General features: G+C 48.3%; 1 protein-coding gene across 2 annotated transcripts in view; it reads right to left on the bottom strand.

Moving 5' to 3' along the window:
• dscaml1 (Down syndrome cell adhesion molecule like 1) overlaps window positions 1-24,718 on the bottom strand; it is a 703,857-nt gene that overhangs the window by 118,907 nt on the left and 560,232 nt on the right. For both annotated transcript variants that reach the window (XM_085967838.1, XM_085967839.1), the window contains 2 exons: window positions 18,707-18,853; window positions 16,508-16,663 (listed from right to left, as the gene is read on the bottom strand). In XM_085967838.1, coding sequence (XP_085823964.1) covers window positions 16,508-16,663; window positions 18,707-18,853 — 303 coding nt within the window. The remainder of the gene's footprint in view (window positions 1-16,507; window positions 16,664-18,706; window positions 18,854-24,718) is intronic.

The raw sequence follows: 24,718 nt of genomic DNA, 5'->3' as shown, positions 1-24,718 counted from the left end.
GCCCAGGTCGTGGTCGTTAAGACCGGCGATAAAAATCGCCTGGTCATCGACTACAGCCAGACCATAAACAGATACACCCAGCTGGACGCATACCCCCTTCCCCGCATATCTGACATGGTCAATCAGATTGCACAATACCGCGTATTCTCGACCATCGACCTTAAGTCGGCCTACCACCAACTCCCTATCCACCCCGAGGACCGCCAGTACACCGCCTTCGAGGCGAATGGGCGCCTATACCACTTCCTTAGGGTCCCCTTCGGTGTCACCAACGGGGTCTCGGTCTTCCAAAGGGAGATGGACCGGATGGTTGACCAGAACGGACTGCAGGCCACATTCCCCTATCTAGATAACGTCACCATCTGCGGCCGCGACCGGCAGGACCATGACGTGAATCTGGAGAAATTCCTCCGTACGCCCCAACGGCTGAACCTCACCAACAATAAGGAGAAATGTGTGTTTAACACCTCGCGCCTTGCCATCCTTGGCTGTGTAGTAGAGAACGGACTCATCGGCCCCGACCCCGAAAGAATGCGCCCCCTCATGGAGCTACCCCTCCCCCACTGCCCTAAGGCACTTAAGAGAACCCTGGGGCTCTTCGCCTACTATGCCCAATGGGTGCCCAATTATGCGGACAAAGCCAGACCACTCATGAAGTCCACATCCTTCCCCCTCACGGAGGAAGCGTGCGCGGCCTTCTCCCTCATCAAGGGAGACATAGCCAAGGCCACAATGCACGCAGTGGATGAGTCCATCCCCTTCCAAGTGGAGAGCGATGCATCCGACTTCGCCCTAGCCGCTACCCTTAACCAGGAGGGGAGGCCGGTGGCCTTCTTCTCAAGGACCCTACAGGGCCCCGAGATCCGACACTCGTCGGTCGAGAAGGAAGCCCAGGCAATTGTGGAGGCGGTACGGCGCTGGAGGCATTACCTGGCAGGCAAACGATTTACCCTCCTCACCGACCAACGTTCGGTTGCTTTCATGTTTAGTAACAAGCTGAGGGGCAAAATCAAGAATGACAAGATCTTGAGGTGGAAAATCGAGCTATCCACCTACGATTATGATATCTTGTACCGGCCAGGTAAGCTGAACGAACCCCCTGATGCTCTTTCACGAATTACATGCGCCAGCGCGCATATTGATAGACTTCAGACCCTCCACAACGACCTCTGCCACCCCGGGGTCACCAGACTTTCCCATTTCATTAAGGCCCGCAACCTGACCTACTCCATCGAGGAGGTCAGGACCATGACCAGGAACTGCCAGACCTGCGCCGAGTGCAAACCGCACTTCTATAGGCCGGACAGAGCAAGCCTGATCAAGGCCACCCGCCCCTTCGAGCGCCTGAGCATCGACTTTAAGGGGCCTCTACCGTCATCTGACCGCAATGTGTACTTCCTCAACATCGTTGATGAGTACTCCCGTTTCCCTTTTGCCTTCCCCTGCCCAGACATGACCAGTACCACGGTCATCAAGTGCCTGAACGACCTCTTCGCCTTGTTCGGGTTCCCGAACTATATACATAGTGACCGGGGCTCCTCCTTCATGAGCGAGGAACTCCGTCAGTTCCTACTAGCGAGAGGTATTGCAGCAAGTAGGACCACCAGCTACAACCCCCAAGGGAACGGCCAGGTGGAAAGAGAGAACGCGACGGTATGGAAGGCCGTCCTCTTAGCCTTAAAGTCTAAGGGCCTCCCAACCTCCCGCTGGCAGGAAGTCCTCCCGACAGCGCTGCACTCCATCCGGTCACTACTTTGCACTGCCGTTAACGCCACCCCCCATGAACGAATGTTTGTTTTCCCCAGGAAGTCGACTACGGGAACCACTCTACCAACCTGGCTGACCTCTCCGGGGCCCGTCTTGCTGCGAAAGCACGTGAGGGCCCATAAAACGGACCCCCTGGTCGAGAGGGTGAACCTCCTGCACGCCAACCCCCAGTACGCCTACGTGGCTTACCCAGACGGGCGGGAGGACACTGTCTCCTTACGAGACCTCGCACCCTCGGGCACTCCGGAGACACCACCTTTACCCCCCCCCACCACCCCCCCAATTCCAGCCCAGGTAGACGGCATGCCGGAACCCCACGAGCCTTCGCCGACCACGCAGACACCAGCATTAACACCGGATAACGCAGCACCGCCGCTGCGACGATCGGAGAGGCTTACGAGGCCTCCGGACAGACTGACATACCAGAACTGGTAGTACACTTCACCCCGCCGGACTCAAATCTAAACAAGGGGTGAATGTGGTAAACCACTTTTATCGTTCACTATCGTTACACTATAGTTATCACTGTTGTATTGTTATCACTGTTCTCACTGTTGTATCACTATACGAGGTCGCCTCTTGTCGCGCTGTTATACCTGGGCTGACCACCTCCGACTCCGCCCATGGCTCCACCTACCTGCCCAGGTATAAAGGTAGTCGACTGGCTGGTATTCCTCCTTGTTGGACCCGATCACCCACGAGGGTGGGCTCTGTTATTTAGTCAATAAAAACCTTTAGTTACGTTCCTAACTCGTCGCTTTTTATTGGACGAATTGATAGGTATATCAATCCCAGCATGAGTTATCCCAAGTTTTCCTTGGGCTTCCCCACTTGGAACGCATCTGTTACTCTTCCAGACTATCATCGGCTTTCAGTTAAATGAATGGGTTGGGAATAGAATGGGTGTGACTAACACTGATGTGAATCCTACATCTGCAGAGGGAGTAAACAGGCTTCACCTGCCACTGTGGGATTTTCTCAATGGAGATGTGCTGGAGGCGGGACTTCTGGTTTCCAGGTTTCCGTCCCACCCCCAGCGACGTCTGACCAACTCACGATTTTTTCCCTTGATTGGCCTTGTTAAGCCCGCCCTGTGGGTTTACCGGCCAATGAAGGGAAAGCCGGTGACAGATGACGTCAGCGTATGACGCTTCATCTGTCGAAAAATTTTTGACAGATGATTTGTCAGCGTTTGACAGCTTTGAGAAGCTGTCAAACACTGACAGTCTCTGTTCTAAGGTGAGCCCTTAGCAGAAAGCAGATGGTTGCTGCATCTGAGAATGCGGCAGCCATTCTGTCATCTCTGCCGTTGAGATGAGGCACCTCCAGATCCCCAAGGGTTGAAGCCTGCAGAAAGAAGCAAAGGTAAGGAAACTTTTTCCAACACTTTACACTCACCTCTCATACATACCTCTCCACACTTGCACCCATCACTCACCTCTACAGCTGACATTTCGACCCTTCTCACCCCCGCAGACCCACTGCTCGCCTCGCTGACCCTGGCGAGGTTCACAGATGTCGAGAAGCCTGCAATTGCAGGCGTAAAATGGGGAAAAGCCTCAAAACTGCCTGTTAACTAAATGTTAACAGGCAGTTAATTGGCTCTAATCCCCTTCCCGCCTGGAGGAGACGGGTCCCTGCGCGAGTCGGGGACCCGCCTCCCGGAAAGTTGGCACGGAGGCGGGTTGGGATCAGGTTCGGTACCCGCTCCCAGTTTCTGCCATTTTCCCAGCAGTCTCGCCTCCAAACCTGCCTCCCCAGGGCTGGGAAAATTCCCCCCCGTGTTTCCTTTGGGCCTAGTGAGTAGGACTGAACTGCATTCGGGCTAACTTGGGGTGTCGACATCTGTGAGCTCACCATTCAGCCTCACAGCTCCAGCTCTCGTCTCCTCTTGATCGGACAACTGCCTTCATCTTTACTGAAGTAATGCTGAAAAACTAAAATAGATACTTGTTTCCAATGGAAAGCAAGAATTTCCTTTTGCGGTGAAGGAACAAAGAGGGAATGCCCCTTTAAGAATTGCACAATTTTTTGAATAAATCCAGGACCCCTAGTGAGAACTTTATAGAGCTGATGATGCTAGATACATAGTTATTATATAAAAGACCTGACAGTGTAATCATAGCATTGCATAGTATGATACAACACAGAAGGAGGCCATTCGGCCCATCATGCCTGTGCCGGCTCTCTGGTAGAGCTCTCCAATTAGGCCCACTCCCCTGCTCTTTCCCCACAGCCCTGTAAATTTTCCCCCTTTCAAGCAGTGCATTCCAGATCATTAGAACTCCCTGCGTTAAAAAAAAAATGTCCTCACCTCCCCCCCGGTACTTGTACAAGAAATGAATTATAGACGGGATGAGCATTTTAATCAGATTTGGCCTATTCTTACTCTCAGGTTATTATGTTCCAAAGTATGAACCAGACAGCTCAAGAAAGATTGGGGAGGGGTGAGGGAGAAGGGGCCCACTGTCTCTTTAAGTGGTCTGATAATTAATAAGAAAATGACAGATGATGAGACAGCAGTGAACATCATTTCCATTTAGGCCACCCAAATCCTACCAACCACAGTTTTGCTCGATACTGAAGTCTGAGAAGCTTACAGGTATTAAGCAAGTGTTTTTGGCTGGGGGAGGGGGCTGGGAGGGGACTGCGGGGAGAAGAGAGACGTTATAGGCAGCCAAGAGCTTAAGCCTCCATTTTTCAGCATTAGATCCTTAATGTGAAAGCATTATGATTGGACCGATAAAGATAATAATTCTAATATTTAAGACGACCAGGGGCTACATCACCACAATTTAATCTGTGTTGAAAGTTAATCCACATTCTCTGCACCTGTTTAGAATGGCAGGGTTCAAATAAGAACCTGTGTATGCAGATTAATCTGTGACAAAGCCCCCTTAGGCTCGAGGCACAAATCTTTTATTTCTTCATAAAAATTGCATAACTGCAGCACCACTTATTTGATTTCTAACTTCAGGCTATTCTATTTACAGCACAAGCTACAGATTTTATGTGAAATATTCAAACGATAAATTACTGAATAATTGGGCCTACATTATGGCTGCCAGGAAATGTGGCTGAAATCATTGGCAGTGGCCATTTTTTAATAGCAATTACGTGGCAGTTTATGTGCGCTCTACCCCTGACTAATGGCCATAATTTTCATATTAACGAGCTCCTCTTTTACGGTGTTCATGGGCTGCATTCAGTTGATAGGTGCTTGAGGTCTCTGACGTAAGGAAACTACTAGGCACTTGGTCTAAGCGTTAAACAAAGGCTTTAATCAACTGTTTTACAACATGGAAGTCTAGTTGTGTCCTTCACTCGTTCCTGTTAAGAATGTCCTGCGCAAGCTGGGCCCATGCCCGAGTATTTATACTCTCCCTGGACAGCACCACCCGCAGGCCACTCAGTATTATTTCATAAGTCTTTCTTTCATGAATGACTGATTCATGTCAGTCTCTGTTATTAAGTATCATCAGAAAGGGTGCAAAAGCAGGAAAAGTGTTTTTTTTTGGTGGGGGGGCTTCCATACTAGCTAATCTACAACTCGTCCAAAATCCTCCTGACCATGTATCATCTTGGACCAAGTGCTACACCACTACCCATCCTTGGCCTTGTTGATCTCCATTGGCTTCCCGTCTCCCGGAATGTTTAATTTGAAATCCATACATCCAAGAGCCCTCCACAGCCTCACCCCTCCCGACCACTCCTCCAGTCCCTGTGAGCGAGGCGTGATCCCTGCTCTTTCCAGTCTAACCTCCTTTGCATCGCTCTCCCCCACCTCTCTGCGCTCCACTGTTGGGAGGCACTGCTTCGGTTGTCTTGGCCCTACACACTGAAAAAAACTCTCCCCAAATCCCGCCACGTTGCTACCACTCTTCCCTGCTTTAAAAGAACAGAAAGAACTTGCATTTATATAGTGCTTCTCATGACATCAGGACATCCCAAAGCATTTTACAGCCAATGAAGTAGTTTTGAAGTGTAGTCGCTGGTGAAATGTAGGAAGCGCAGCAGAAAATTTGCGCACAGCAAGGTCCCACAAACAGCAATGAAATAAATGACCAGGTAATCAGTTTTAGGTATTGATTGAGGGATAAATGTTGGCCCGAACTCCCTTGCTCTTCTTTGAATAGTGCTGTGGGATCTTTTAAGTCCACTTGAGAGGAAAGATGGGGATTCAGTTTTTAATCTCAGGGCTTGGCAGGGTTGATGCTGGGAGGATGTTACACCTGGCTGGGAATCTAGAACCAGGGGTCACAGTCTCAGAATAAAGGACCAGCCATTTAGGACCGAGATGAGGAGACATTTCTTCACTCAAAGGGTTGTGAATCTTTGGAATTCTCTGCCTCAGAGGGCTGTGGACGCTCAGTCACTCCCTGCTCCTATTTCTTATGGCCATATCTTGCCTCTGGCAGTGCAGCACTCCCTCGGTACTGTACTGAAGTGCCAATCTGGATTAAAAGTCTCAGCGAAAGCCTCTTTGACTTTGCTTTTGGTTACCCTCTAAGTCTACTCCCACCACTGCTTCACCTCTGTGAAGCGCTTTGGGACGTTCTCCCGTGTTAAAAGCCCGACTGCAAATGCAAGGTGCTGCCATGGAGCCATCTACCAATTAGATTGATAGGTTGAAGTCTCTTACACTCTCGAGCTTGCTATGGGCATTATCATCTCTCTCTCTCTCTTGTGCAGCAGTCTGCTGAGAATGTACTAAGTGCAAAGGGTTTTGCTTAAGGCAGCTGCCCTGTATCCAGATGCACAATAATAGTCAAACCAAGATAGCAGAAGGCCCTGAGGGGACCCAACTGATTTAGGACTTAAAGGCCAATGGGAAGCAGGCAAACCCCAGCTCATTCATTATTATGCATTTATTTCTGCAAAAAAAAGGATTAAAAATGCCTGAAAACAAAACATGACGGAGTCATCTGTATTCTGGAGGTGCTTAAATACATAATAATTACCCGGCGAACTCGGATTCTCTTTTAAATTAGAAAATAAAAATCCTTCTGTTAACTTTTATGCAAAAGAGGGATTAGTTAATGAAAAAATATGCAAATACGTGAGGCCCACGGTATTAAAAAAAATCCCCAGAATGCAGATCCCGCTTTGCGGGAGAAAATGGGTCACGCGGTTGAACTGGCAGAATTCCATCAGGATTTACTATCCACTGCAATCAAGGAACAATTAATAACCTTGGAGGTGGCGTGTTATAATGGATTTGAACATGATAGGATTTGTTCTGGCATGAACTGAAGCCTTAATTTCAGGCTGCAGTCTATAATTAGGCACATTTTAATTTTAAATCACTTCATCGGTCGAAAGCCAGGCTCGCTGGACATAATACTGTTCCAGCGACGTCCGCCTCCAGTCAGAGTCTCGACTCGTCTGTTGTCCAATTACTTTTTCTTTTAAAAAAACCTCTTTCTGCCACCTGGCAACGCTGCACTTCATTCTGGTTCTTTGTGACATCCCCCTAAAGTCTCAGCACGGGTCGCTGAATAATGCGAAGGGGCCAAATCCAGAAACAGAAAAATGGCCGACAGCCAAAAAGAAAAAACGAAATCACCCGGCGGATCTTTCAACCTCATCTGAATTTAAGGCTATTTAATTACATCGTAAAATATTTTTACTTGATAATTTTCTCTCCCGAAGTGTCTAATTTGTACTTACTTGCCATATATCACCAAATATAGAATTGATTGCATTTAACAGGGGTTGGCTCTTTTTATTATATTCTTTGTCAGGATGTGAGCATTGCTGGCATTTATTGCCCATCTATAGTTGCTCGGATTTCTTGATACAACTTAGTGCCATTTCAGAGGGCAATTAAGAGTCAACCACATTGCTGTGGGTCTGGAGTCACATATAGGCCAGACCGGGTAAGGACGGCAGATTTCCTTCCCTAAAGGGCATGAGTGAACCATTAGATTTTTTAAGACAGCTTCAGGATCATGTTTACTGATACCAGCTTGTTATTTCCAGATTTTTTTTAAAAAACTGAATTTAAATTCTCAAACGGCTATGGTGGGATTTGAACTGCCGTTCGTTGGATTAATTAATGCAGGCTGCTGGATTACTAGTCCAGTCGCATAACCACCGCATGACTGTATCCCCATCAGCCTAATTTGCTGTGATGTCACTCAATTAAGCTACACTATTGGCCATCATTAAACCGACGACGGTCTTCAGCCAGTCAGATATCACTATTCAAATGAGGGGCGATTGAGCAGATTAAATTAAGATGTCACCGTATTGGTGAATATGGCTCATTTCTTTCGACAGTGAGGAACGGTTTACTTTAAATTTATTGGCTGCCAGTGCTATTTGTGCGAGTCCAATTGGTTTGGAGGGATTTCAACATGCTGGCGGTGTAAAACATAAGAGGGAAAAATTTGGTTGCATTGCGCCTCCCGTTAGCGCCCTAAGAGGGCACTAATGGGGCGCAAAGCAACGAGCGCCCAGGCGCAATGCCACCAACGCCTCCCGCGAAATTCAGCGGGAGGTTAGCGGCGGCACTAACCATTAGTGCCCCATGGCACTGCGCCGCCGGCGATGTCGTCATCGCCGTGCGCAGCGCCCCGCTCGCACCCTGGCCGCGATCTTTGGTAGCGTCCCCTGAATTACCGCCGGACGCTATGTCCGATGGGGTCGGGGGGGGGGCCTACCTGCGGCCGGGGTGGCGCTATTTAATGGCGAGGTGCCGGGCGGCCATTTTTGTTGCTGGCCGCCTGCCAGCACCTGCCTCCGCTGCCGTCCCCGGCCTCCTGACCTGCCCACCCCTGCGGAGTGCCGGCTGCGCTCCATGAGCCCAGCACTTCTCTTGAGTGCCGAGCTCTTTTGCCGGCACTCCCGATCCCCGGTGGCCCAGCTGGGCCCCGGGTCGTGCTGCGCAAGGCCCCTCACCCTTTAATAAGGGGAGGAAGGCCTGCAATACCGCGGCGCGATGTGCCATGATATTCCCTCGCAGCGCCCCAAGAGGGAGGCGGGGTGCTTCCAGTAGCACCCTGCTTCCCTCTTGGGGCGCTACCACTCAATTTCGGTTGCGGGGGCGCTAATATTTCCGGGGCGCTAAAAGTGGCGCCCCCTTAATTTTTTACCCTAAGAATATAAGAATTAAAAGCAGGAGTAGGTCATAGGGCCCCTCGAGCCTGCTCCGCCATTCAATAAGATCATGGCTGATCTTTGACCTCAACTCCACTTCCCTGCCTAATTCCCATATTCTTTGATTCCCTTAATATCCAAAAATCTATCGCTCTCTGTCTTGAATATACTCAATGACTCAGCATCCACAGCCCTCTGGGGTAGAGAACTCCAAAGATTCACCACCCTCTGAGTGAAGAAATTTCTCCTCATCTCAGTCTTAAATGGCCGACCCCTTATCCTGAGACTATGCCCCTAGTTCTAGACTCTCCAGCCAGGGAAACAACCTCTCAGCATCTACCCTGTCAATCCCCCTTAGAATCTTGTATGTTTCAATAAGATCACTTCTCATTCTTCTTAACTCGAGAGTATAGGCCCAATCTACTCAATCTCTCCTCATAGGACAACCCTCTCATCCCAGGAATCAATCTAGTGAACCTTCAGAAGCGACCAGTGGTCAAGGGCAGCTTGTACAATGACCAGTGTGATAGGTTATTTTGGTGCGCCAAATCTGAACTTTACAGACCTGAAAAGCCTTAAATATGGCCGATCCCATTGTGTTATTAAAGGAGTAGAAACTCGGGTGATTAAGCGATAGACTGATTACCTATTCATTAAGGCTGGCAGCTTTTCAGTACAATTTCTAGCTCAAGTAGCACAATCATACACACTGTACTTCCAAAAAGCAATGCTGATTTTCATAGCGCGTTACAGCAGGATTGGGGTGGCGGTTCATGCTTCCAATCCCTGAATTACTGACATCAGTCTCCTTATTAAGGAAGGGGGCGGCTCGAGAAAGTGTTCCTGTGCAGCTGCCAGCAGCCAATTCGAAAAAAGCACTTTATCTTGCTCAGCAAAGATTTGGATCCACTTTTTACGTCCTGTCCTCCACCTCCCTTGCAGTCACATACAATGCCTAGCGACCATAGTTGGGAAGAAAACAGAGGGGCATCTTACGTAAAAAAAAAAATTCAAACACCAACATTATTGTAAGCATGAGGGGAGAGTCAATAATCCACCCCATATTATCGGGGCTCCGAGTAGCGTGCTCCGATACAGAAAGGTAGCATGAGGGGCTTGGCAGGGGAGGGGGGTGTTGTGCACAATCTCTGTCCCAGGCTTGTTAAAGCTCCGATAGAAACTTAAATTGGGGGCCTTCCCATCACGTGAATGGAGTGCCCAAGCAGTGCTCCAGATGCTCCTCCAAAACCCAGCTGCCCGTGTCCTAATTCGTACCTTCACTATCACCCCTGTGCTCGCTGACCTACATTGGCTCCCAGTCCAGCAACGGCTCAATTAAAAAAATTCTCAACCTTGTGTTCAAATCGCTCCATGGCCTCGCCCCCCCTCCCTATCTCTGTAATCTCCTCCAGCCCTACAACCCCCCCCACCAAAGATCTCTGCGCTCCTCCAATTCTGGCCTCTTGAGCATCCATGATTTCCTCTGCTCCACCACTGGCGGCCGTGCCTTCAGCTGCCTGGGTCCTAAAAGCTCTGGAATTCCCTCCCTAAACCTCTCCGCCTCTCTGTCCTCCTTTAAGAAACTCCTTAAAACCGACCTCTTGTCCTAACATCTTTTTATTTGGCTCGGTATCAAATTTTATCTGATATAAACGCTCCCGTAAAGCATCTTGGGATGTTTTACTATGTTCAAGGCGCTATATAAATGCAAGTTGTTATTGTAACTGCTTGGCACAGGTGCAAAAAGGAGAGGTCCACGTTGGAGAAAAACCCAATTCCTTGTCAGCCTTGCCTGTGTTCCTGTCTGCCGGGTGCCCATTTTGTCACCGCACTGGCACTGAAGGAGCAGGTATGAGTCCTCGAGGTTTAGTTGGCATCAAAGCTCCAGCCCCTGGAACCTCCAGTGCCTCCTGTGCCCTGGGAACACCGTCGTGTTCCAATGAGCCAACCTCGCTGTATGGGGAAAGACCGGCTCCGCTCAGGCCTCGGATCATCAACTTCAACGAGCACATTCCTCAGGAAAGGGTTTGAAACAAATTTTGCTTTAGCCAGGAGTGATACAAAGCACTGGCCTGAGCCACTGCAGTCTGGGTACTTCGTCTGGCATCTAATGAGCAAAGTAGCTTTCGTTCTTATCATAGATAAAATCGAGCTGCAACACCTGCACTTTTACCTCCCCCCTTCCCACTGTCCAGGGCCCCAAACACCCCTTCCAGGTGAAACAGCGATTTACTTGTACTTCTTGCAATTTAGTATACTGTATTCCCTGCTCACGATGCGGTCTCCTCTACATTGGGGAGACCAAACGCAGATTGGGTGACCGCTTTGCAGAACACCTCCGTTCAATACACAAGGGTGACCCCGAGCCTCTGGTCGCCTGTCACTTTAATTCTCCGCTCCACTCCCACTCTGTCCTCGGCCTCCTACACTGTTCCAATGAAGCTCAACGTAACCTCGAGGAACAGCACCTCATCTCTCGATTAGGCACTTTACGGTCTTCTGAACTTAACACCGAGTTCATCAATTTCAGACCATAACCTCTGCCCCTATTTGTTTTGGATGGCAGCCGTAGCTGATGATTCTGATATTGTCACTTACAGCTCCTCTAGACCCATCTTTTGTTTCTTTACTTGTCCCATTACCATCTCCTTTCACCTTGCACCATCATCCCTTTTGTCATTCAATCTCTCCTGCCTTCCACCCAGCACAGACCTTCCCTTTTGTTCTTCCCTACCCTCCCCCTTTCCTTGCTTAAAATCTGTTATGTCTCTAACTTTTTCCAGTTCTGACGAAGGTCTTCGACCTGAAACGTTGACTCTGTTTCTCTCTCCACAGATGCTGCCTGACCTGCTGAGTATCTCCAGCATTTTCTGTTTTTATGTTAGCTGTTGTTTTTCCCTGCCCGTTTCCATCCCTCCCTTTCTTCTCCTCCTCGCCTGAAGACACTCGCTCCTTGCTGGGGTGCACTTGCTCCTCCGCCTTTGCCCTGAAGGGGTTAAAAGTTAGATTAGTGGCTTAACTGAGTAGCTGGCTGATGTAATAAAGGAGAAGTCTGACAGACAAAGACAGTTGGAAAAAGTTTATTACACGATGATTGGGGGAGTGAAAGATGGCAAGGAGGCCATACATTGAACAATGGGCTGCCAATGTGATTTGCGAAGATGTGGTTAAGTGTACGAAATTGGATAGGAGCTAAAGAGTAGAACAATGGCAGATGTGGAAACAGGGCAAATGAGATAAACAAGATGTGTTTTGTGGAGATGTGATTAAGTGTACGTGACTTGGACAATTAATTGACCAAGTCCTGAAGATGTGAAGAAAACAAGATGTAAGATTGTATTTAAGCCACCTGTTTGACTGTAAAAATTAGACTCCCGTCTCAGCTTAAACTGAGGGCGCCTCTCCCTCCGCGTACTTGAATAAAGATCACTTGGAACCAGTACACGCTCGTCTCCGTCTGCTTTGGGGCAGAGAGAAATCCCACAACAGCCGCAAATGGCCACCTCTGAGCTCTAGGGAGTGAGTATCAGCGGGATATTTGAGCACAGCCGAGGAACGATCCTGCAATGACAATCAGGAGCGGGTACCTTGGCCAAGAATGCCCGCCCCCTCATCCCAAGGGCGCGGAGACCGCTTGCACAGTCTCCCTACCGCTACCTGACGGAGATCAGCTAATTAAACACAGGCTGCGGGGACGGGCAGGGGACCTCTCTAGTCGTTGGGTTCAGCTACTCATTGCCTCCGGCAGCAGAGCCACCAGGGAAGCCTGAAGGTGTGGTTTGCAGCCAGCGCTACTTCTGCATCATGCTCATTAATACACGCTAATATGCTTCTCACCAGCAAATAGATTTTAATCCACAAGTCCCTCTTCGCACTGCTGAAAGCCTGGCCAACAAGCCCCCACAGGGAGCGCTCATCCCTGTCCCTTTCCGTGAGCCTACACTGGTAACACAAGCCCTGGCTATGCAGAGTTTTAGTTTCACAATACAGAGTCAATCACAATCACAGCTGCAATTCCAATGCACCAAGCAGCCCAATTTAGATCGAAACAGGTTCTAGAATCAGAGAATGGTTACAGCACAGAAGGAGGCCATTCGGCCCGTCGAGCCCGTGCCGGCTCTCTACAAGAGCACTTCAGCTAGTCCCACTCCGCCGCCCTTTCCCCACAGCCCTGCAAATTTCTTTCCTTCAGGTACTTATCCAACTCCCTTTTCAAAGCCATGATTGAGTCTGTCTCCACCACCCTTTCAGGCTGTGCCTTCCAGATCCTAACCATTCGCTGAGTAAAAAAGTTTTTCCCCATGTCGCCTTTGGTCTTTTGTCAATCACCTTAAATCTGTGTCCTCTGATTCTCGACCCTTCCGCCAATGGGAACAGTTTCTCTCTATCTACTCTGTCCGGACCCCTCATTCGACATTCATCTCCTTTGGTGCTGATTTTCTCTGTAGGTATAAATTAGGAACCATTTCGGAAAAATAAAAATTACGGCTCACTTGTGGGTGGTGACCAAAACTAGGGGCCATAAATATAAGATAGTCACTAGTAAATCCAATAAAGAATTCAGGAGAAACATCTTTACCCAGAGAGTGGTGAGAATGTGGAGTGGTTGAGGTGAATAGAGTTGATGCCTTTAAGGGGAAGCTAGACAGGCACATGAGGGGGAAAGGAATAGCAGGATATGTTGATAGGGTGAGATGAAGTAGGGTGGGAGGAGGCTCGTGTGGGACCACTTTCTGTGCTGTAAATTCTATGTAAATTTAAGAAACCTCCTCAACCCCATAAAAGAAGGCAAATGGTACACTGGCCTTCATAGCGAGAGGATTCGAGTACAGGAGCAAGGATGTCTTGCTGCAGTTGTACAGGGCCTTGGTGAGACCACACCTTGAGTATTATGTGCAGTTTTGGTCACCTTATCTGAGGAAGGATGTTCTTGCCATGGAGGGAGTGCAGTGAAGATTCACCAGACTGATACCTGGGATGGCAGGAATGACGTATGAGGAGAGATTGGGTCGATTAGGCTTATATTCGCTAGAGTTTAGAAGAATGAGAGGGGATCTCATTGAAACTTATAAAATTCTAACAGGACTAGACAGACTAGATGCAGGAAGGATGTTCCCGATGGTCGGGGGAGTCCAGAGCCAGGGGTCACAGTCTAAGGATAAGGGGTAAGCCATTTAGGACTGAGATGAGGAGGAATTTCTTCACCCAGAGAGTGGTGAACCTGTGGAATTCTCTACCACAGAAGACAGTTGAGGCCAATTCATTAAATATATTTAAGAAGGAGTTAGATATATTTCTTAAGGCTAAAGGGATCAAGGGATATGGGGAGAAAGCAGGGACAGGGTACTGAATTTGGATGATCAGCCATGATCTCATTGAATGGCGGAACAGGCTCGAGGGGCCGAATGGCCTACTCCTGCTCCTATCTTCTATGTTTCTATGTTTCTAAAGCACAGAACGTCCTTCAGCTGTCTTCTTTTTATTGCGAAATCAAGATGAAGGGTCAAGGCTGAAGGTGTCAGACTGAAAATAGTAGGAGAAACGATTCATTAAACAGCCGCCCATTGTGCGAATGGAATTCCAGAGCTTAGGGCCTAGGCAGCTGCAGGCACGGCGATTAAAATCGGGGATGTGCAAGATGCCTGTATTGGAGGAGTGCAGAGATCTCGGAGGGTTGTAAAGCTCGAGGAAGTTACTGAAATAGGGAGGGGCGAGGGCCATGGAGCGATCTGGAAAACAAGGATGAGAATGTTAAAATTGAGGCGTTGCTCAGCTGGGAGCCGGAGTAGGCGAGCGAGCACAGGGGTGATGAGTGACCGGGACGAGGTGCAAGTTAGGACACGGGCAGCAGGGTTTTGGATGAGCTCAAGTTTATTGAGCGTGGAAGATGAGAGGCTAGCCAGGATTGCGTTGTAATCGTCCTCTCCTCAACCACTCCATGTAGTAGCGAGTTCCACATTCTCATCTGTGCATGACATTGTTCAACAGAAAAAAGTTTGCTTTGAGTCAAACTGACCACAAAAATGATGGACATTCTGGTAGGAAACCCAACAATCCTGCGGCCTGATCACACACCAGCAACAGTATTTAAGAAAGACAGAACTTGCATTTATAAAGCGCCCTTCACCTCCCCATGATGTCCAAAAAGCTCCTCATAGACAAGGAATAACTTTCAAAGTGTAGTCACTGTTGCTTATGTAGGCAAACATGGAAAGCCAATTGGTGCACAGCAAAGTCGCACAAATAGCAATGAGATAAATGACCAGCTTATCTATTTTTGGAGGTGCTGATTGAGGGAGAAATGTTGGCCAGGAGACCAGGAGGACTCCGATGCATGTCTTTGAATAGCGCCATTGGATCGTTTACGTCCCTCTGAACAGGCAGACGGGGCCTCGGTTTAACCTCTCACCCACCTCCGACAGTGCAGCACTCCCTCAGTACTGCAGTGAAGTGTCAGCCTGGAGTATGTGCTAAAAGTCCTGATTAAGTCACGGACCCACGCAAGTCCTTGTTTGCTGTTCCTCTCCCACACTGTAGAGGTAAGAGCGTCAAAAGGAGAGAAAAATGGTGATCACGGGGGCGATTTTTGACTTTACCACCGGGCGGGAACGGGACAGTAGTGCGTTGAAAATGGCAGTACAGCACTTACCGCCTTGCTCCCGTGAAGTTTGGGCCAACACCATTATGATGAGGGCCTTGAAATGGCTGGTTGATGTGCTTGCCTGGAACAGATGGGAGCCTCACTGGCCTGTGAAAATTGGGGTCCTATGACACCGATGCAAATTTCAAGTACCAATGGGCAGAGGTTATGCCACGCATGTTCCGCCCATTGGCAATGAGCGTTGAGTGGCCTCACCAGTGGTCCTTAACGGGACTGCTGCATCCGCGCAAGAAAAGTTTAACAAATGGTTTGTAACTGATTTTAGTGGGGTTCAGGAGGAATGCTCCTCCTGGACTGAACAAAATCGATCCCAGCGATTCCCAACCCTCTGTGGCCGATGCCTGAGATCGCCTCCCCAGCCCCCCCTCCTCCCCCAACTTACTTGGACCGGCCAGGCTCCATGCTGGAGCTACTGGATTTCCGATTCCCACTCCTTGACAAACTACTCCAAATGTGTGAGCAGCTCGTTGACGGAATGCTAACGAGGCCTGGCTGTAAAAATTGTTTGGGAACCTTGCCAGCGATAATCTGCAAGAGGAGCCGAAACCCACAGGCCGGGACATCATTAAGGTTGAAAAGAATAGGAGAGAAGCCAAGAAAAATCAAATCGAAGTGGTTAGGTGATGGCAAACATCAAAGCCTGAAGACATGCAGGTTCTCTTCTTCCAAAAAGACTAGGAGCTAGAAATTATCAACGCTATTATGGTGGAGACGTTAACCTGCGTAAAATAAATGGAGTGACGCTGGCGTTAAAATGGCTGACAGGGAAATGACATACAAATAGGTTGCGGGTTTGACGGCAAATATCGGCAACAGTTATTTCTAGACTTTTACGTCAGTGAAAGCATCGCTTTGTGTTGTTGGGCTTGTCCATATAATGCTGCTCAGCACTGGGTCAGTCCCAGTATATCCTGTCACGCACAGCCTGAAGAGGAAAACTAGTTCAACTTCTAGAGAGAGAGAAAGAAAAGTTCTTACTGTCCTCTTTTGTCTGTGTGTAGAGCACCGCGCTCCGCACGCCATCTCCCGCCTGAGTGAATGCCAGCACCTGCACGCTGTAGTTGGTGAATTTCTCCAATCCCTTCAGTTCCACTCGGCTGTCTGTGGTGGTGATGTTCTGCATCTCTCCCCAGTCTAGACCAAAGCACAAAAGGAAAATCGGCTTGAATGTGTGGTAATGGAACAAGAGCCTGCTTTGCGGGGATTGGGTGGCACACTGGGTTGGCGGCTGGTCTTTCACTCTAGGAACTCGGGTTCGAATCCTTTTAGGATGGAAGTTTTCTCTAGCTACTGGCTGTGAGGGGCCTTTGTGAAATGAGGTTGGGAAGAGACAATCCAGATCCACCTCATAATATGGACATTAGTTGACACAAGATGGCTATTGTGGGAAATAGAAATTGTGCAACAGGAAGCATATGTGGCTGCGCTGGAGACACATTATTATGGCAGGCTAAAGGAAGCTTTACTCTGCTATCTAACCGTGTTATACATGACCTGAGAGTACTTGGCATTGACATTGAGTACTTGAAATGAGAAAGTGTTTGATTCCCCAGTACACGCGCACACACACACACAAAAGAGTGTTTTGTGAGAACAGTAAAATAGAATCATTACATTGGGAGTTCTGAGAGTCTTACTAATGACCAGGCTGCAATTTTTACATAGTGAATGCTGAGTGTAATCCAACAGCAATCATGAACTATTAACCACTGAACTATCCTTTCATGTTGTGGCTGCAACAACTATCTTTAACAATGGGATTCATTTCATAGGTCTCAGGAAAGATACGGCAGTTAATCATCAGCTTCATTTGTCGGAGTGAGGAGTCACTCTACAGGACTCCCACTTTGTGTCGCTTCAAAGCTGAAAATCTTAGATCAGAAGCACCGGCGTCGGGTGAGGGGAGCACAGCACGACTGGCCAGACGTGAACAATGACGTTGCCACGATGGGGCAGCTTCAGGAATAAAAAGCACAGGTAACAAGAAAACCCGCAAATACTGGAAATCTGAAATAAAAACTCTGGGGTGGCACAGCTGGTCAACCAGCAGCTGAAAGAGGAAGAACAGCTTTTGCAGCGAGCATGGAGTCTCTGCAAACGTTCAAAAGGGAGCTGGACGGGTTCCTGGCTGAGACATATCATTACATACAAAAGATAGCTGGGGGTATTGGGTGAAGTGACTCAGGGTTGCCGTGCCCTCCTGGAATCCATTTTGATCGCCTTCAGGGGTCCGTGAGGAATTTCCAAGAATTCTTATTTCCTTGAATTGGCCACGGTTAATTTTTAAATGTATTTATTGTTTGCCTCTCCCAGGAGATTACAAGGCTGCAGGTTGGTGGGAGTATTGAAGGTCATGATGCTTATTTGCAACTTTACCTTATGGGACCGGCTCAATGGGCCAGCTAGTCTTTACCGGCCCATCATTTTCATATGTTTGTACTGCTGCCCGTGAACACAGAAAAGCCCGGGACCATATCAACAGAGAGAGAAAAGTTAAGTGTTTCCCTCTCCCCAGTTGGTCTGTCGACTAACGTGACATGACAACCAGTAGCAGATAGTGGATGAGCTCCACAAGAATGTCAGCAGAGAATGTGGGTTTTTATTCTGGGGAAACATCCATCTCCTGGCACATATATGTACAGAGAAGCCTGTTACTTCAGTGTATATTGGTGGTAGAACATGTAGGGGTCAACTCATTCCAATGAAGATATTTCCCTCTACAGTGACCTCCACCTGCTTGGTTCTCAGTTCACAGGACGAAGCACGAGACTGATCCCATTTATTCCCAACATCTTCCCCTTTCTTCCCAGAATAATACATGTTGGACACCAAAGTAGGAAACATGGCTGCTTGAATATTCAGATGAGTCATGCCTCCGCGCTGTATAAACTAGGAAATTGTCTACTGGGCTAACTGATTCCCAACTGGGGACAACAGGATAAATCAGCCAGGGTTCCTGCTCCTGATTGTTACACAGGGACTGACTGCTGGGTGAGGACTAGGTCATTGTCAAAGGACACAAAAGGAAAATATGACGACTTGGGCATGAAATTGGAGCATGGCCACCACCCATGGTACCATAATGGAGTTAACACTTTCAAGAGGGTGAGAAAATATTGAAGAGAGGGAGAAAAATGTCTGCAACGCTCAGCTGAGTGCCAGGAGCTAGCAACTGACCTCCATCTTGGTGAACGGACCAGTATATGACGCGGAAACCCTTCAGCACTCCGTTTAAGGTGCTTCGAGGAGGTGGTGACCAGACGATGGTGACGACATCAGATGAGATCGACACGGCTTTCACGTTATCTGGAGGTTGACTGGGAACTGTGGAGAGACAAGACAAGTGAAAATACAAAGCCCAACCTCATCACTACTTCAAGCCAATGGCAATCATTCCCAAACAACAAGGAATTAATAATAAACCTTTCAGGAACCACCAGCCTCTCGAAGGGTCAACATCCTGTTATGAAGTACACATCCTATTAAAGTGACAGCTTAATAACGCGCGAGACTCCAGTCACCGTACGCATTCCGCTGAGGCAGGGTTTCGCCGCATTCCTGCTTTTAAAGGGACATTGTTTTCAGGAAAATGCGTTTGCCAATTCTTTTTTTTTCTTTACATAACCATAGTGCAATGACAAAAGTTATATTGAATTGTGTCACATGACCCACAAGGTGAAGGCACAATTCTTCTGGGTGCCCTTTCCCCCCCTCACACAAAAAATTATTTGAGAAACAATCTTTTTACTGATGCAAGTGCCCCTTTAAGATTTATTTCTAGAGGGATAGAATTGAAAAGTAGGGAAGTTATGCTAAACTTGTATCGAACCTTGGTTAGACACACTTGGAGTACAGTTCTGGTCACCATATTATAAAAAGGATATAGAGGCACTCGAGAGGGTGCAGAGAAGATTTACAAGGTTGATACCAGAAATGCGAGGGTATACATATCAGGAAAGGATGGACAGGCTGGGTCGCTTTTCTCTTGAAAAGAGAAGGCTGAGGGGTGACCTAATAGAGGTCTTTAAAATTATGAAAGGTTTTGATAGATTGGATACAGAGAGAGTGTTTCCACTTGTGGGGAAGAGCAAAACTAGAGGCCATCAATATAAGATAGTCACCAAGAAATCCAATAGGGAATTCAGAAGAAACTTCTTTACCCAGAAAGTGGTAAGAATGTGGAACTCGCTACCACAGGGAGTGGTTGAAGTGAATAGTATAGATGTATTTAAGGGGAGGCTGGACAAGCATATGAGGGAGAAGGGAATAGAGGGTTATGCTGATAGATTTAGATGAGGAAAGACGGGAGGAGGCTCGAGTGGAGCATAAACGCCGGCATGGACTGGTTGGGCCGAATGGCCTGTTTCTGTGCCGTATATCCGATGTAATGTAATTTCCTTGGAAAGCCATGGGGGGGGGGGAATTGGGTCGCGCCCCCTTTGGGGCGCTAACTTCGCCGGGGCACTACTTTTAGCATCCCGAAAGAATCAGCACCCCCGCTGACGTAAGAAAACTACTAAGCACTCGGTTGAGTATAAAACAAGGCTTTAATCAACTGTTTCACAACCATGAGTTCTAGTTACATCACTAGTTCCTGGTTACAAAAACGTCCTGGGCAAGCTGGGCCCACGCCCGCGTATTTATACTTTCCTTGGATGGCGCCACCAGCTGTCCGCCCAGTGTTATCTCATGAGTCATTTCTACATGAATGGTAAGATTCATGACACCCGCGCCTGAAATTCACCGGTAGTGCCCCAAGAGGGAGGAGTGGCGCTACTGGATGCGCCCCGCCTCCCTCTTGGGGCGCTGCGAGCGAATATCACAGCGCTACGTGCCGCAGCGCCACGCTCTGCGGCACATCGCGCCGCGGTACTGCAGGCCTTCCTCCCCTTATTAAAAGGGAGGGGCCTAGTGCAGCGCGACCCGGGGTCCAGGTTTAGGGAGGTAATTCCAGAGCTTAGGGCCTTGGCAGCTGAAGGCACGGCCACCAATGGTGGAGCGATTATAATCAGGGATGCTCAAGAGGGCAGAATTAGAGGAGCGCAGATATCTCGGGAGGTGTTGTCAGGCTGGAGGAGATTACAGAGATAGGGAGGGTGCGAGGCCATGGAGGGATTTGAAATCAAGGGTGAAAATTTTAAAATCGAGGCGTTGCTTAACCGGGAGCCAATGTAGGTCAGTGAGCACAGATTCTAACGCACTATGTAAATACAAGTAGTTGTTCTTATTTTGACCGAATATGAAATTGGACTGGTAACCCCTCTTCAAAAAAGTGCATCCGGGTGCACGTACAGCACCATCTTTGCCAACTCTTTTTAGTTTTAGTGATGTATTAGACCATATCGCCAGTATCAAATTGGTTTTCATGCATAGACCTTTGGGCTTTTTCAGACAGAGGTTAGAAGGGAGGGGCAAGTCAATATTTGTCTAGGGGGTTTACAAAATACTGTTCTTATTTCCGTAGTCCGGTGACTAATGTATTTGATGGAAAAGCAAAATACTGCGGATGCTGGAAATCTGAAATAAAAACAGAAAATGCTGGAAATACTCAGCGGGTCAGGCAGCATCTGTGGAGAGAGAAACAGAGTCAACGTTTCAGGTCGATGACCCTTCGTCAGAACTGGGTGTAGGGGTAGGGGAAGTCTATATATCCAATGTCTCCAACACAGTGGTTGACTAGACATTTGATGGACAAGGGCTCTTGTCACATTTTCAAATATCTATCTGTTTATTTATTTATGTAAGAAGTCACACAACACCAGGTTATAGTCCAACAGCTTTATTTGAAATCACAAGCTTTCGGAGCGCTGCTCCTTCGTCAGGTGAAGTGAAGAAATGTATATAGGCACAGCTTATATAGTCAGAGAATATTGCCAGATGATTACAGGTAATCTTTCTAACTGCCCTTTATCACACCTCGGCAGAGAGATAATCACAGCAATCAAAGGTGTGAATGGTGTCCAAACAGGTCAGTCAGGAAAACATTACATCAAAGAACAATGAGGTGGGGTCACAGGGGGTCAAATGTTGTCACCTTTGATTGCTGTGATTATCTCTCTGCCGTGGTGTGATAAAGGGCAGTTAGAAAGATTACCTGTAATCATCTGGCAGTATTCTCTGACTATATATGCTGTGCCTGTATGCTTCTCTTCACTTCACCTGACGAAGGAGCAGCGCTCCGAAAGCTTGTGATTTCAAATAAAGCTGTTGGACTATAACCTGGTGTTGTGTGATTTCTTACATTTGTCCACCCCAGTCCAACACCGGCATCTCCACATCATATTTATTCATGAGCTGTTAACGGTCACTTCCTGCTGAGAATCTCTCAAGATCAGGAGGTCACAAGATGTTTCATGTTGATTCAGTGAGCTGGTTACAGTACCGAGGAACCGCTGGGTGATGCTTCATTACAAGATATCGCATCAAGTCAGACAGTGGTTTATGGGGAACCTTGGAAAAGGAGTAGGCCATTCAGCCCCTTCAGCCTGTCCCGCTGATCAGAACCTCAACTCCATTTACCCGCCTTTGATCCATGTCCCTTGATACACTAACCCAAACAAAAACTGTCGATCTCCGTTTCAATTGGGCCCCCAGCATCCACAACCTTTTGGGGGTGAGAATGCCAGATTTCCACTACCCTGTGTGTGGAAAAAGTGCCTCCTGATTTAACTCCTAAATGGCCCAACTCCAATTTTATAATTGCGGCCCTTTGCTCTGGATTCCCCCACCAGAGGAAATAGCTTCTCTGTATCTACCCCGTCGAATCCTTTTTATCATTTTAAACAACTCAATCAGAGCACCCCTCAACCTTCTAAACTCCAGGGAATACAAGCCAAATTCATGCAAACCCATCCTCATAATTTTGAGGTCTGCGAGTGAGGGTTTGGTTACAGGAGTGATTTGGTCACCGAGCTTGAAGGTCTAAAGAATGACAGTGGCGGTTTTGGGGAGGGCGATTGTTATCTGTGGCCCCCGATGCTGCTGATTTTAGGTGCTCTCTCACTCTCTCTCTCTCTCTCTCTCTCTCTCTCACAGACTTGCCTTCGTCATTCCATCATTATTGTTTCCACACTTCTCTGCTCTCACTATTACTTTTGTAGATCAATCCTGTCAGAAGTCAAAACACTGAACCTTCTCAATTGATTTAAAAAAAAAAAGAAATCAATAACTCCATTTGTAGAACAGAAATAAAATGAATCAGGTTCAGCTTCTCTTCCAGACCACTTGATATCTGCAAAGGGGCCATAAGGGTCAAGGAAAGTGCGGTTCAATAATACACGGTATGTACTTGCCCCTTCCCCCCTCCCTCCGTCCCTTATCTTCTGCCTTTACCATCGTGAGACTTACTTTTTCCAATGCTCTCCTTGCCAGCCTCCACCATCCACAAGTTTCAAAACACGCTCTCAACTACATCAAAGCCCACACCCACATTGCCCCATTGCCCCAGGGGTCACAGTCTATAGGTAAGGGGTAAGCCATTTAGGACAGAAATGAGGAGGAATTTCTTCACCCAGAGAGTGGTGAACCTATGGAATTCTCTACCACAGAAGGCAGTAGAGGCCAATTCATTAAATATATTCAAGAAGGAGTTAGATATAATTCTGAAGTCTAAAGGGATCAAGGGATATGGGGAGAAAGCAGGGACAGGGTACTGAATTTGGATGATCAGCCATGATCTCATTAAACGGCGGAGCAGGCTCGAGGGGCCAAATGGCCGACTCCTGCTCCTATCTTCTATGTTTCTATATTTCTCACTAAGCCCCGTACCCCAGTGAATTGACTTTAAGATCCTTGCCCTGATTCAAATCCTTCCATGGCCTTGCCTCACCTCGCCTCACCTCAGCCATCTCCTCCAGTCATACGCATCTGTAAGCTCCACTCCTCCAACCTCGCCATCAGCGACCCCATGCCCACTGGAGCTCTCCCCCCCCACCCCCCAGCACCTCCATCTTGTTATCTCCCTCCCTTCCTTCCTGCCTTCAAAAGCATCAAGAACCCTCTCTTTAACTATGTCCGCACCCACCCAACTCCTCTTCACCCTCCCCTCCCTCTACTTGGCGTTTGCTCTTTGACGTAAGAAAACTACTAGGCACTTGGTCTAAGTGTTAAACAAAGCTTTAATCAACTGTTTTACAACACGGAGGTCTAGTTGTGTCCTTCACTAGTTCCTGTTAAGAATGTCCTGCGCAAACTGGGCCTGTGCCCGAATATTTATACTCTCCCTGGACAGCGCCACCCGTAGGCCGCTCAGTATTATTTCATAAGTCTTTCTTTCATGAGTGACTGATTCATGTCACTCTTTGTCCATTGCCCCGTAAAGTGTTGTGAGGTGTCTCTGGAATCTGTAACGAGTCTCGTAACAAAAAATCTTTCCCCAATAGCTAACAGGTGGCGCTACTCACCTTCATTCGCAGTGCAGGCACCTGTTGAGTGAGTGTGTCAGCAACCCTCTTGCAATACAACAACAACAACTTGCATTTATAGCCCAGGCCGCTTCACAGAAGCGTAATCGGACAACAACTGACGCCGAGCCAAGGAGGCAGATTTAGGAGGGGTGACTAAAAGCTTGGTCAAAGAGGTAAGTTTTAAGGAACGACTTCTTCGTTCAAATGGCAATTTTTCATCTGTGAGTAGGATGTCCACAAGGGATGTCCACAGGGTATTTGACAATGGAGGGGGAATCACAGCTAAGCCCTATCCTGATTTCACCCTCGGAGTCAACACGAGTGTCCTTCTAGCAGGGGTCCGTGCTGCTGGGTGAGGGAGGGTCATAATTCAACAGTGATCAGGTACAGTAGCCATTGCTGAATCTTGACCCTCCCTCACCCAGCAGCGCTGACCCTTAGAAACATCGGCCTAGAAATTGGGTTGGGGCGCCAAAGTGGCGCAAAAGTCGGTGGAGCGCAGGATTTAGCGCAGCGATCGGAGTGATACCGATCGCCAGAAATTCAGTTTCAGTGCCCCTCGAGGGACACGGGGCGAGGCTCGAGGCGCTCCACGTCCCTCTTAGGGTGCTGAAACTGATTATCGCAGCGCAACGTGCCGCAGCGCCACATGCTGCGGCACGGCACGCTGCGGTACTGCAGGCCTTCCTCCCACTGTTAAGGGGGCGGTGCCTGCAACAGCGCGATCCGCGATCGCGAGTGCCGGCAAATGAGCCCGGCACCAAGGAGAAGTGCCGGGCTCTCG

The sequence above is a fragment of the Somniosus microcephalus genome, chromosome 26 (genome assembly GCF_052327205.1).
Source record: "Somniosus microcephalus isolate GS21.2 chromosome 26, FLI_Smic_1.0, whole genome shotgun sequence".
Classification (NCBI taxonomy): Eukaryota; Metazoa; Chordata; class Chondrichthyes; order Squaliformes; family Somniosidae; genus Somniosus; species Somniosus microcephalus.
Note: the sequence above shows the minus strand (reverse complement) of the source record. Positions and strands in the feature narration are given on the sequence as shown.